The following is a 14155-nucleotide window of genomic DNA, read 5'->3' as shown; positions in this document are numbered from 1 at the left end:
GAACAAACTGACAGAGCGCTGAGGGGCACAAAAAACACCTATTAAAACGCCAGGACATAGGTATTGATATTAAACTCGGGTTTCATCGTATACATTACAATTATAATGAATTACTTTATTCCTTTCACCTAGCGCTACATGTTCATTACCATATTGCCTTACCGGCTGAATTAATATGTCTCCTGCTGTTCGCAGAATGCAAAAAAAAATTTGAGAACGTGAATCAAATTATATGAATTAAAAAAAAGAATAATGGAGCAAATAAAAAAAGAATAATGGAGCAAACAGAATAGTGTGCATTTCAAAATGCCGACCCGGTTGACGCTTCTAATTATTATCATTGTATATGATTGATCAGTACAGACATGCGTAGCAAAATAATGCACTGGTGATTGTATTGAAATAGTTTTGGCTTCTTTGTGCTGTGGAAAAAAATATATCGATATTATAAATTATGCAGTTTATGCTGTACATTCAGATGACGCTCGTTACAACTACATCAGAAGAATAACAAATGTTGTCCCAATTCAGATAGTTGCTCTGCTGGTTATCTATGGAGCAGGCACTTATCCCGCTGAACTACCTTACAGAATAAGTCATAAGGTGTTGTACTACACAGAGTTTGGGAAGGGGGTTCAGTTGGAAGTCTGGTGGTGCTAGAAATGGAAGTCCAGCGTTGGAGGTGTGCCCTATCCCGAGTGCCCGCTTGCTACGGAGAAGAGATGATACTCATTACAGCGCTGCGTCCTGCCGAGCAGCGCCGACACATACTACCGGACAGCACCTGCACACTGAAATCAGGACCCCCTGGGTAACACGTGGATCTCTACAACAGGTGCATTCACCCTAAGAGTGAGTACCTTAAGCCCTGGCGGCTGGTCACTATGCAATGTTGTGCGATCTCAATCTGTGGCAGAGAGCAGCCTTCGCGCGACGAACCCCCGGGACTAGGAGTCCTCCGGCTCGTCATCGAGGTCCAGCCCCTGTTGCCGAGGCTGGGCGGCGCCCGGGGCAGCCCGTGCATACATACGCACGTCTCCTGCCCGTGAGTACAAACGCACGTCCCCTGCAGGAGCGGAGTGATCTGTCCGCGCGCGCTGAGGAGAGGCTGTGCGCGCGCCTGGACAACGCACCCAGCCTGTACTCCTGGGAGAGGGCAACGCTGACCAACGACCGCAACCACAGCTATACCTCCGCCAAAGCAACGGAGTCCCCGAAATTGATTTGGTTTTCCCTCGTGACTTGCTTTGCCACTTGACAGACTGAAAGATATTCGCACCCCACGTCCCGCGATGTGTAGGAAAACAATGGTGGACTTCCGCGCCCAAAACATTACTTCCCAGCAGGATGCGGTTCTTTCACCTTACGGTGGTCTGTGGAGGCGGGCGATGGGTCGATGCTGAGACTTTTTCCTGAGCAGTGTTGCAGTACTGTAGACGTCTAGACCGAAGAAAACCGCGTGGGCTCTGGTGCTCAAACTCTGCGAGTACACTAGGACAGCCAAGGAGGTGCAGGGCTGTTCTTTTGAAAGACACTACTGTCTGGGCACAGACCCGAGGGAGCTATGGAAGCCAATGACTCTTCCCCCTCCTCTGGTCCCACTATCTCCAATGCTTCAGGCTTCTTCTCCAAAGACACCAGCTTTGATGATGCAGCCACCATTCCTGGCGACAGCCTCCTCTCCATGCGGATCGTTGTGACTGTGGTCTACAGCCTAGTGAGCGCGGTGGCCCTGACGGGCAATGTCTTAGTGATGCAGCTGATCCGTGCCCGGGCGGGGCGGCGAATTTCCACCATCAATGTCTTTGTATTCACCCTGGCACTGACTGACTTCCAGTTCGCCCTGACGCTGCCCTTTTGGGCTGTGGAGGTGGCCATGGACTTCAGCTGGCCCTTCGGTAGCGCCATGTGCAAAGTTGTCCTAACATTCACCGTCCTCAACGTCTACACCACCGTCTTCCTGCTGACAGCCATGAGCATCACCAGGTACTGGTCGGTGGCCTCTGCTGTCAACCACAAATCGAGGCTCTCGGCCAGGGCTGCAAAGTGGATCTCCTTGGGCCTTTGGCTGCTGGCAGCCGCAGCCACGGTCCCTACAGCCATCTTTGCCACGGTCTCCGACGTGTTTGGGGAGAAGCTGTGTCTTCTGAAATTCCCCAAAACGGAGTGGCTGGCAGTCTACCATATTCAGAAGCTTCTTGTGGGCTTCATAATACCACTCACCATCATTACAGTGTCCTACCTACTGCTCCTAAGTTTCCTTCGGCAGCACTATGTCAACACGAGCAACCCTCAGCGCCAAACCAGGACTGCCAACTCCATCAAAATCCTAGTATTGGTGTTCTTTGTGTGCTGGTTCCTCAATCATCTGGCTACGTTTTGGGGAGTGCTGGTGAAGCTGGAGGTGGTTGAATGGGAAGACACATTCTACTTCTTCCAGACCTACATCTTCCCCCTCGCCACCTGCCTGGCCCACAGCAACAGCTGCCTAAACCCCATCATCTACTGCCTCATGAGGAAGGAGTTCAGGAGGTCTCTGAAGGCCACCTTCTGGCGCATCTCCAATTCACTGGCAAACTACCTGCCCTCTTCCGGCCAGAAGGTCAAGGAAGGGGACATGCAACTGTGTGTGCCACTAGACCAGGGGATGTGTCACGACTGCCAGCAGCACATCTCACAGACTGGCAGCAACAAAACATACTGCGTGGCATCAACCACAGTAACCACAGTGCCCGATGCAAAGGCCAAGGACTCACATCAGCAAAACCACCCACACGAAGCAGATGCCGGTCACAGTTTTTACTTTAAGCATGACTGGCAATCCAATCAGTCCTCTGATAACTAAGGCTCACATAGTGCCTTACCACCGAGTTATCAAAGCACTGCAACAAAAGAGGAGATCTGTTGCTCAATAGTACTGTTTTATCAGCCTTGGAAGCCTGGAGAGCAATGAACTCGGCAGCATGTACATTCAGACTGAGCTATCTTACGAAAGCTTTGCGCCATCCACCAACCTACTTTTTGTGGAAATGAAGTTTCCAGTCGTTATATTGTAAAATGAGTGACTTTCACTGCAACTGCGTAAGAGACACAAGTAAATTATATACTCGGAAACTTCACATTTGGATATGAGAATAGGAAGAACAAGGAAAAGCGATGAAAAAGAGAACATATGGTAATGAAGAAATAACTTTTACATCCAACTTGGCGTGCACGAGAAGCTTTATACGATTTAAAAATAGACAGATTGCCCTTTCTCGGTAAAGGTTAGCTCGCACAAGGAGAACTCTAAAATGCTGGAAACAGAGGGCCAATAAAACCAACAAAAAAAAAACATTTTAAATGTTCTTGTATAATGGTTTAAGTAAGTAAGTGCATTTATTTTGTTGATTAATTAAACTCCTTGCAAAGTCGAAACACACAGGAAAGTTAGAAAATAGTTGCTAAAACATTACGAATTAAAAAACGTATTATAAAAACATTATACTGTGCAAAAGAGATGTCCTCATGCGTTAAAACCGGTAGAGGTTTAATTGTGGAAGCCCTCAGCTTTCTGGGCTGAAGCTAATAAGGGAAACCACAAGACATGTGGGGATCTTTATGGATCTCCTGCGTCTGCATGGGTGAGTGGGTGAGCTTATATAAAGCAAAGCAAACCAAAGTTGAACGCCTGGGTGTGGGGGGTTTCCGCTCACCAGACCACTCCTTAGACCCTCCTCCAGTTCTAGTAGAGGTGCTCTGCATTTGGAAAAACTGAGAGGTTGGCTCAAAAGGGTGGAGTGTCAGAAAAGCCTGTAGGACTGAAGCAAAGTTAGGCACATGCATCACACTGCATGACTCCCCCTCACCCACTCAAAGGCCTGATGGTATGACATCTTCCCATCCCCATAGGCAGGGCCACTGGAATTATGCGAATCTGATGCTGCAATGTTTACAGCATATTTATAGATTTGCAGCACTTGCCACATAATCCATCACCAAATTGGGTAAAAGGTTTCTAACATGAGCAGGTCAAAAGTTACTAAAACATTGGAACACGTTACTACTGTGCATTTGCAGGCCATTTGCTTCACAGTGGCAGGACAACTTTCAGTTATTGCAGTGTTGCTAGCTGTATTTAGGTGTTACATCGTAATTAAAAAAGTAAATCGCTGTCCAGACATTGGTAATCTGTGTAAAAGTTTCCAAATAGTGATATAATGCTGCCACAATGTGTGTGGCACTAGGCTGTATAATTTGACTTTTCTAGCCGCATAATTTGGTTCTTCCCTGCTACATATTTCCAGTAGTCCTACCTATAAACCAGTGCACGCAGAGCCCCATCGATAAGTGACTGACCCGCCCTGACCTCATAAAACGTAGAAAACTGAGTTTGTAAACACTATGGGGCCTCAGTCCACAGGAAAGGTCTTCCCTGTTCAGAATTTACAGAAACCAGGCAACGCCCTACTCTGAAGGTGTTAGGGGGAGTCAAATCTCACTTCAGAGGGTCCAATAAAGCAAGCAGGGGGGAGGGGGGTGGGGGGGGGTACGGCAGGACAGATATTGGTTATACACACAATAAGTGTGCATGTGAGATACACTCTGTTATATCACTTTCCAGCTTCATGGACAGTTTTGGCTAAGGACTGAGGACTTAAAACCGTCGCAGTACACAAACCCAAAGTGCGGTTGAGAGAAAGAGGCATGGGAAATGAATGCCCAAGATCACACGGACTCATCATGAAACCGAGACTTTAAACCATCTAAAATAGTTCAGCCTTATAACTTGACCTAAGGTCCAGACAGGCGCCATTGTGGTTCATTTTGACTGCATCTTGCTACTACCACTTGGGAGCGACAAGTTATTTGGTGCCAGCCTTGGTGTTGCTAAGTAGATAATACTACTATTAATAATACTGTTCTTTCATTGTGTATTCATAAAGAGCTTTACAACGTGTAAAATGAAATCTCCCATCCATTTATATCTCTTGCCTTCTCTTCTGTCGTACAAAGGGTTTTCCCAGTTTCATCCTGGCACACTTGCCCTCTACACCATCCATTGCTCAATATTACGGAAGCACCGAGTTGTTTGACCACAGAACATAGAAAACATTGAGTGCCAGTATACTGAAAAGTTCACCCTACCAATAGCCAACCGAATTCATTCATTGAATGAACTACATAAACGGAACTTCCTTTCCAGACATGATAGATATTGTGAGAAAAAAGAGAACCATTCTTGATAGGGTAGAAGCCGCTTTAAGCCAATCAGACTGGCAGATTTTAAGATCTCAAGCCGTCCGATGTCACGAAGGAGAGGTTCACGTGGTCAAGCTTTTAACGAAAATTTACTTTGAACTGTGGTATTTTGTAGTTGTCTCCCATCATCAACCAGTCAAACTGGTTAAAAAAACATTAGGCGCTGTGACCCAAGATGTTTCATAGCAGTTCAGTACTGGCGCTGCTGAACGCCGAATCTGCTCAGCACCTGGACTCCCTACTTTTGATTCCACCTCTTGCCTCCTTTCCACCAGCTTCCACTTCCTTACACTATCTCTCACTTGCAGGTTTTTCTTCATCCAAGCTTTCTTCTCTACCCCTTGTCTGCCTTTTTCTACCTTGCTCCATGTCAAAGTCAGGTGACGACAAATAAATCATTTCCCCCCCCCCCATGAATGAGTGCCGGTGCCAAGCACTGGCCCAAATTAAGCACCGACTGCCACACGTTAAAGCAATCAGGCTACAAACGTTATAACACAAAAAACAACCTGTTAGCAGATAAAAGAGTACACGAAAGCTCAATAAACTGATGACTTTGAAATGTAGGTGTACAGTGTACTGAAAGATTTTGCATATGAAATAATCATACTATTTTTTAAACAATTGAGCAAAGGATCGATAAAAGTGAACACATTTACAGCTGTCCTCCATCGGCCTTCGACTCAACAATCTTTTCTTTGAAAAATGTAATATATATATATATATATATATATATATATATATTTTTTTTTTTTTTTTTTAGTGGTCATTTGTTAAACTAAGCTTCTGCAGTTCCCATTAAACTACAAGGATTATTCAGCATGGAGGACCACATTATGTGGAATGGTTCTCTATATTATGCAGCGAAATGCAGATTATGTTGCACATTCTCTGACAGGATTATTCTCATCCATATAAACTAGAAAGATAATTTGTGGCAAAATCTACAAATTATGTGGCAAAATTATTAAAACCATTTTTGTCATCTGCTCCAGCCACAGAATCATAAATCCACTTAACTTGACTCTGCCCATTGACGTATCAACATTTAGCTGAAAAAGCTTAACAAAACCTAACCATCCCAATTCCAATAAGTGTCCATCGTTAGCTGCACTTTGAAGAAAACGGCCTAAAATAAACACCTAGTTTCAAAACTACATAATGGGTTTGGGTACCATGCGTAATATGCCTCTATATTGCCATCTCGAGGTTCTGTTGACATGGGCGACGACTCAGTTTTAGGCTTCGATATTTACAATGTCCCCATTACCCCTTGATGGCAGTTATGCATACTAAAATGGGGTTTTGCAGTAAAATTCTGCCAAAGGTAGGATTTTAGCAAAAAAAACAAAATTAATAATTAAAAATCCGCTGGATTATCCACACATTTTGCTAAATAGTGCTAACTTTGTGGGAATCAAAAAAGAAACTAAAAAAAAAACACGCACTGTAGGATGGTGGTCTTGGTGTTTTACCTCAGTAGTGATGCGCTTCTGGGAAAATTCTCTTACCTCCTTTGGCCTCGAGCTGTGAGTATGTGTAATGTAAATATGAGAATAAGAACAGTGTATTGTGCCATTTAGTGGTGTATTCATTTAAAAGCGCATTCCCTCTAAATCCTACATGAACTGTACTCCATATACCACACAGTTGTATTCATTTACATTGGTTTCAAATTTTACTGCTACTATAAAATGTTTTTTGTAAAGATTGGAGGTGTTCCTACTAGATCAAAACCATGTACAAACCGTTTACACTGTGTTCTATTTCTGTCATCCGTGTCTACATTTGAAGCTCGTCCTTAACTAACTTTAGCAGGCTTTGGAAAAGGTCTCAGATTTGTTCCCTTCAGTGTTTAGTGGTTCCACATTTTATTTGATGCGCTCTCTCATACTGATAAAACGTTATGCTTCTCATCCTGGTGTTAAACATTGTTTCAAATAGCTCACTGTACTGCCTGCTTTTTTACATATTTAATTGTTCCTTTTTGTGAACTAGTTGTTTCGAATGTTGATGCTTTTCTCGGTGTATTTTGCAAGCTATGAATATGTTTTATACAAATAAATATAATTCAGTCTAAGTAAAAATGGGCTTTTAAGGAGTAGTAATCCATATTTTTTCGGAAAATTTTTAAAAAGGAAAAACAAAAATTGCCTGGGATTTGCATTAGCGACTCAGTTTGCACTTGGAAAAAAGTATTTTTTTATTTTATGTTTTCAATTTACTCATAACATTTGAGTCCGTTTTGGTATGTCAAGTTTTGTTCAAAATCAAGGAGGTGGGAGTTGGTCTGGGTCGGAGGTATGTGTATTGGGAAATACACAACACACAAACAAGAGTTATGTTTTCCATTATAACCCAATTGGAAAGCTTGGTCGTGGCTAAAATAAAAGCCTGGTCATAATTGCTCCAAACCTGGAATTAAACGTACACTTGACTTACTAGTGTCTGTAAGGCGTTTGACATAAATCTGTGTAGCAGTTTTTGAGATAATTATGCTACAAAAATGAGTCCTGCAGGTTCCTAAGTCAAGTGTTAGTCAGTCAGGAACTTTAGCATTTGTGGTCTTTACGATGCAAGCTATGTGGGAGCAAGGAAGAGGCAACGGCCTAGGAGACCGAGCTCTTGGAACCAGGGTATGGTTGAGGGGCACAGAGAAAAAGGCCGACAGATTTCGGGGTGGAGCCTTCGGTCATCCTATGCTCCACCAACTGCTCCATCCCAGCACCCTCTGGTTCTGCTGGATCCATGGACCCTACCATACCAAAGCGGTGCAGTGTACACAAACCGCCTCCATCCACTCCTACATGTGCCAGCCGCCATGCTGGGGGGATCTGTGTTCTTACCCTAATAATGCACTTGAGTGGTTTCCTGGAAACATGTGCAATAGTTTTTCAGCTACTTTTGTAACAATGGGCTCTGAAGGGCTAATCAGTCAGACAGATTACTTTTAATGGAATCCATATCATCAAATTCACCAAGTATAACACATTTGAAAATGATCAAATCCCATTATAAGAGAGCTTTTACACCTTTATTTAATGCAGGATCTCCGGATCCTCGGAACAATCAAGGACCTCAAGAAAACCAATTAACTGCCATATAATGAAATCTTTTTCGTAGGGGCCATTACATGCACCCATGCTTATGACATGAAAAAAGTGACAGTGAATAGAAGCAGGCAGAGGGAACCTCCTGTGACCCCACGGAGAAGGTTTGTGGGGTCCTAGAGGGGCTACTACCTCCAAAAATGAAGCAAAGCATACTTTTTTTAACATAGGTATTTATGGATCCAACTCACTTTAAAGAATTAAAGTATTTTGTAAATACTGAAAACATTTCAAACTCAAGTACTACTATGCATGGCAAAGACTATGTGCAGTGGTCTCTGTGGACCAGGGAGAAGGTGCACTGTAGCCAGGGGCCAGAGAGCATGGCCAGAAACTGTTCTGTGCATGGGGGCCAGCAAATCATTTGGTTGCTGATGAAGTCTAGTACCCAGTGAAAAATGTTTTCAGCTTTTTCATTTGCAGTGACTGCATTCAGAGATCACTGTCAACGATGAAAGGCAATGGGGTGAACAAATTGGAAGTTGGGCACAGGGCCGGACAATGGCCAGGTCCTGCTGTCAGCCACCACTGCATACGAAGTCCATGTGTCAAAAGGACTTAATCCCTGGCAGGCAAACCACAACAAGCCCAGGCAAATTGCTGCTCGACTGGCCCCGGGAGCGGAGGGGGGTCTTGGCAGGGGTAGTACCGCTCCTGCTTCTGTAACACGGGGCAGACATTGCTGGACTGCTGCAAAACCGGCCTCAGTAACATAACCAGCCCCCACAGGTACAAAACCGGCCTCCTCCTCTAAGGTCAACTGAATCCCTGGTAGGAAGAGCTGAGGGCTTTGCCACCCATCATGGCCGTGCGGGGCCGATGCTCCTTGCTGAACCTTCTCAATGGCTTCCAGAGCGGGCATCCCGCTGCACTATTTGCACTCCTAAACAGCGTTGGCGCGACCGGAATGCAGGCGGAATATAAGTAGATCCCTAGCGCCCTTCTCCGATCTAACATCTCGGAGAAACGAGCCTGGATGTCCCCGCCGATGAAGAGACCAAGACGGCGCCTGCCGAGCAGTGAGGTTTTGCCCAGTGCTATGTCGCTGGCCGCGCGACACAGAGGGGAGCATGGGCGAGCCAGCGTCCTAGTCCCACACGGCGCGGGAGTGGAACTGTTGCGCGCCAACCTACAAGAGCCACCCCCCCGCTATCAGCCTATGGGTAGAGAGCGCGGGTTGGGGGGGCGTTCCCGGGGGGTTTATAGTAGGCCCAGCCACGCTGCTCGGCCTTTCCTGCCGCGTCTGTTTCCTGGGCTGCTCTGCGCTGTTGTGCGTTGGTGACTCCGTCGGTGATCAGAAGGTATGTAGTCACTATTAGGCCTCCCCCCGGCCCTGTCCCTGGGCATGACCAGGTCGATGGGGCCCAGTGGTTCGTCCACGGGGGGGTTGGTAGTGGCTGGACGGGTCGGATTGAGCGGCGGGATAGGCCGAGCGGCCGGATAGGGTCTTTGTTGGGCGGGCAGTCCGGGATTCTTACGGCATCGTGGGAGCGGGCCTTGGTTCAAATCCCAGCGAGCTAGCTCACATCGTTATGTGCCTGCCGCAGCGATCTGTGTGTGAACCGGGGGGGGGGGGGGGGGGGGGGTGATCCCTGAAAGTGCGGGCGCCCCTTACTGCGTGAGCCTGTGTTTGCCTTACGCCCCCGTTTTCCGCACAAATGATTAAATTTCAGTGATGGCTTTTACAGTAGTTTGATTCTACACTGTTTTTCTGTTAAGGTTAATAGGCATTGACCTAATTGGATGTTTGGTGGATAGGCCGAGCTGCCGGATAGGGTCTTTGTTTGGCGGGCAGTCGGGATTCTTACGGCATCGTGGGAGCGGGCCTGGGTCTAGGCTTCAGTGGGGACGGCATCGCGGGAGCGGGCCTGGGTCTAGGCTGCAGCGGGGACGGCAGTCGGGAATCTTACGGCATCGTGGGAGCGGGCCTGGGTCTAGGCTTCAGCGGGGACAGGGCTCTAGATTGCATTGAATTGTTTGGGTGGTGGCGTCGTCCCTTTAAGATGGGGCTTGCGCGTTCCTGCTAAGTTTACCAATATTACGGTACAGCCAGTGGTGCGGATGGATCAGGGCGAGCAAATTGGGAAAAGGTTAAATGTGGTCTGCGGCGGATGTTCGTCTAATAGGCATTGATTGGTTGGGATGTTGGGTGTCCATTGAAACTTTTGGGCTACGCACGATGTGGGTAGGCAATGAGGTCGTGTCGCGGGCATTGCGGGATTCATGCGGCTTGGGGGAGAGCGGGCCTTGGCCTAGGCTTCATCGGGGACTGTGCTCTCGATGGGATTGCGTATTTGGAATGGTAATTTTGAATTTTGCACTGAATTGTTTGGCTGGATGGCGTCGTCCCTTTAAACTTCGAGTTGCACATGATGTGGGATGCACCGGGGTGGTTTCACGGGGCATGGCGGGATCCTGCGGTTTGTGGTGTACGGCCAGGGCCCGGGCCGCAGCGGGGACGGGGACGGTGCTCGGGATGTGCGTGCGCACTTTTGCCGAATGACCCGTGTGTTTTTATGTCGCTGCTTCCCGTTATTCCCTTCATGTAGCGAACAGGCTGCGAGTCAACTGTGCCTTGTTCTTCCCTGTAAATGTAGCGAACAGGCTGCGAGTCAACTGTGTCTTTTTCTCCCAGTCAGCTGTGTCTTTTTCTCCTCGGTAAATGTAGAGAACAGGCTGCGAGTCAACTGTCTTTTTCTCCCTGTAAATGAAAGCTTCATGCGTTAACTGCAGCCTCTGACCGCTTTCATAAACGTCAATTATAAAGCTATACAACGAAGTCCCACCCCAGCAATAGAGTGAAAAATGCTCGGGCTATGGCTTCTTGTTATTTAATCGCTTGGAATCATGTTATTGTTTCATATTGACAGCTTGTAATGGCGCCATCTTTTCGTACGCTGTACCTCATTAATTACAGGCTTTCAGAGTGCCGAGTTTCAGCCTAGTCCCCAAATTTATAAGCCGACGGCACAACCTGATTTCTTTCGACAGTTCACTGCTGTGTGCATATTCGGGGTGCCGCTTCGCAAATCGCCCTCGAGGGTCAGGCTGCATGTAAATACAGCAAATGTTTAGCTTCCTACCTGGAACCTTCAGATTATGCCACTGACGCGCTGTGCTGCCTGCCGCGCTAAGAAGCTGCGCACTCTCCGCTAGATGCATGTATTGTTAGCTCCATACGGGATTCCCCTCGCATAAACTTTAACGGTTGCACAAATTCTATCCCCTGCTTCAATTCCATCCCCTGCTTCAATTAGTAGTAGGTATCGGGTTAGGGCTGGGAGGATTCCAGGCCTGTGTTACTGGGCTGTAGCACGGGGTGTTACAATTTTGGAGGTACACATGCTAATACGGGGTTGGAAAATAGATTGCATCGCATTGTGGGGTACCCGGCGACAGGCTTGGCTGGTCACGGCCACGGGGTCATGGGAGTGACATGGCCAACCGGAGGATTAGAGGTTACAATCAAGTTCGTTGGTACATAAGTGCACCTGCCAGTGAGTAACAGTGTATTGTTCTTTCAGATACCGCGTGGCCACGTCTCAAGGTTAGCAGCCCCTGGGGGAAAGGAAAGGCGTGAATCATCAGGTAAATTGCCGGGGCGATGTCCATCTGGTCAGCCCTCGAGAGGTGGAGCTGGGTGGTGCGAGCGGCGTGTCCCGCCCGGGTAGGGTGGGGGTCAGGGGAAGGAGTGGAGCATCGGGCAATGCTGGTTTCGTTACAGGTTCGCGGGCAATGAATACGTTTTGACAATGAATTACACGGTTGTTTTGCAGATTGCGTCCAAGAACGCGGGCAAGGATTGGCAGCGGCTGACTTTGAAGGAGCAGCAGGTAATGCACGAGTTGCGTACGTCGGTTGCGAGCGGGGCATCGGGTAACGCGGGTCTCTCACAGGTGTGCTGGCAAAGATTCGTTTTGACTACAAATAACAGTGCTGTATTACAGATTCCGTCCAGGACCGCGGGCAGGGACCGGCAGCGGCTGTCTTGAAGGAGCAGCAGGTAATACACAGCTTGCATGCGTCGGTTGTGGGCGGTGCATCGGGTAACGCGGTTTCCTTTACAGGTGTGCAGGCAGGAATGCGTTCATGATGAATAACACAGCGTTGTTTTACAGATTGCGTTCAGGAACGCGGGCAGGGATTGACAGCGGCTGACTTTGAGGGAGCAGCAGGTAATACTGGGTTGCATATGTCGGTTGGGAACGGTGCAGCGTGTTACGCGGGTTCCTTTGCAGGTGTGCTGGCAGGGAATACGTTCCGATCGAATGGGTGGTTCAACTTCGTGTACTTTCTCATCCGTAGGGACCCGGAAGGGTAGAAGCATTTGCAATGAGCTCCCGCGGCGCCGCGTTGCCACAGAATGGGCTATGGGCGGAATTCTTGGCGGTCGCACAGGCTAAAGGGCCAGCATGGGCACAAGGCTTCATTGAAGGGCGCCGGCTTGAGGAGGCTGGCCGACCTGGGGCCCCCCGAGGACGCTCCGGGCACTTCAGGAGAGGGGACGCGTCGGTCCACTCACAAGCGGAAGAGCACCCGGAAGGAATTCCCAGCCGCGCCAGCACGCATTAATCAGACGAAACCATCCACTTCTGTTGGGCCGCCAGCAGATACTGTGGCCGTACCTACCATGGTACATGAGTCAGTGGCTGAAATGACGGACTTAGCCCAAATGGGTAAGACAATGGACGATATGATGGGTTTGATGACTATGTTTCAGAAACGTTTAGACACCATGGCGGCTGCACAGGAAAGGTTGGCCCCTCTGTCAGGGTCGGCATCAAGGGATCCGGTGAGTCAAGTATGGGCTCAGTCAGGGCCGCCAGCGATAGCAGGGTCACCGCCGCTGGTCGGGCCATCAGTATTGCCACCCGCCAACCCGGGTGCCAACGCTTCTACCATACAGAGTGCCTCACCAGCCAGTCAGCAGAGTACGGCCACCAATGTTCCCCAAACGGTCGCCCCGATTCTCACGGTCACCCCGCAGATTGTTAACACCTTTAATTCTCAGAGTGTATCAGCAGTTGCCCAGCAGAGTAGTACTCCCGTTGTGCACCAAAGTATGGCCCCCATCTTCCCTTTAACGGTGGCCCCTCAGATTGTCAACGCCCTTAATTCGCAGAGTGTGTCAGCAGCCAGCCAGCAAAGTGTGGCTCCCGTTGTTCCCCAGAGTGGGACCCCCATTATTCCTTTAGGTACGCCCCACGTCCTATCTCAGACTGTCGCTCCTGGCCCACAGGCAGCAGGCCAGGCACCGGCCGCGGAGGGAGCAGCAGTAGGCCCAGGGAATGGTACAGGTGGGCCAGTGGTTGGGGCCGCTTCAGTTGCGGCAGGGGCAGGGCAGCCAGCTGGCGCAGGGAAACCTGGCATGAAGTCGAAAGGTGGATGCTCCTTGGCCAGGCAGGTGCCTCAAGCTGCGAAGGAAGGTATATGGAGAAGGGAGTATATTGACATTCTGACCTTATTAATGCACAACAATGCAGGGGCTGACACAAGGAGGATGGGTAAGAAAGAGGAGGACAAGGTTAGGTTTCAGCGATGGCCGGAAAAGACCATTGAGAACTGGACCGAGGCATTCAACATATTGGCAGCTATCATAGTGCAGAAGGACCCGGCTCAGAGCGAGGCCCTGATGGAGTATGCAAACTCCATTCAACAGGGTGCAAGAGAATCCGGAGGGATGGGTTGGTTTTCATACGACCAGGAATTTAGAAAGACCATGGCCAGCTGCCCAGAAATAGGGTGGGACCACACTGACATCCAGCTTTGGTTCAAACACATGTGTAGGACTGGGAACAACAAGA

General features: G+C 48.4%; 2 protein-coding genes across 2 annotated transcripts in view; one reads left to right on the top strand and one right to left on the bottom strand.

Annotated features, from left to right (window-relative positions):
- ANKRD35 (ankyrin repeat domain 35) overlaps window positions 1–14155 on the bottom strand; it is a 1062691-nt gene that overhangs the window by 504955 nt on the left and 543581 nt on the right. The gene's annotated exons all lie outside the window — the stretch shown is intronic.
- RXFP4 (relaxin family peptide/INSL5 receptor 4) lies at window positions 1076–5864 on the top strand. Its single transcript, XM_078671564.1, has one exon. It carries the CDS (start codon window positions 1565–1567, stop codon window positions 2843–2845), a length of 1281 nt encoding a protein of 426 aa, XP_078527690.1. The 5' UTR covers window positions 1076–1564; the 3' UTR covers window positions 2846–5864.

This window comes from Lissotriton helveticus, chromosome 12 (genome assembly GCF_964261635.1).
Source record: "Lissotriton helveticus chromosome 12, aLisHel1.1, whole genome shotgun sequence".
NCBI lineage: Eukaryota > Metazoa > Chordata > Amphibia > Caudata > Salamandridae > Lissotriton > Lissotriton helveticus.
The sequence above is the reverse complement of the archived record's forward strand: the minus strand, read 5'-3'. Positions and strand labels throughout refer to the sequence as shown.

Excerpts from the sequence above, each read along its gene's own strand:
- RXFP4 (XM_078671564.1), top strand. The coding sequence starts at position 1,565 with ATGGAAGCCAATGACTCTTCCCCCTCCTCTGGTCCCACTATCTCCAAT.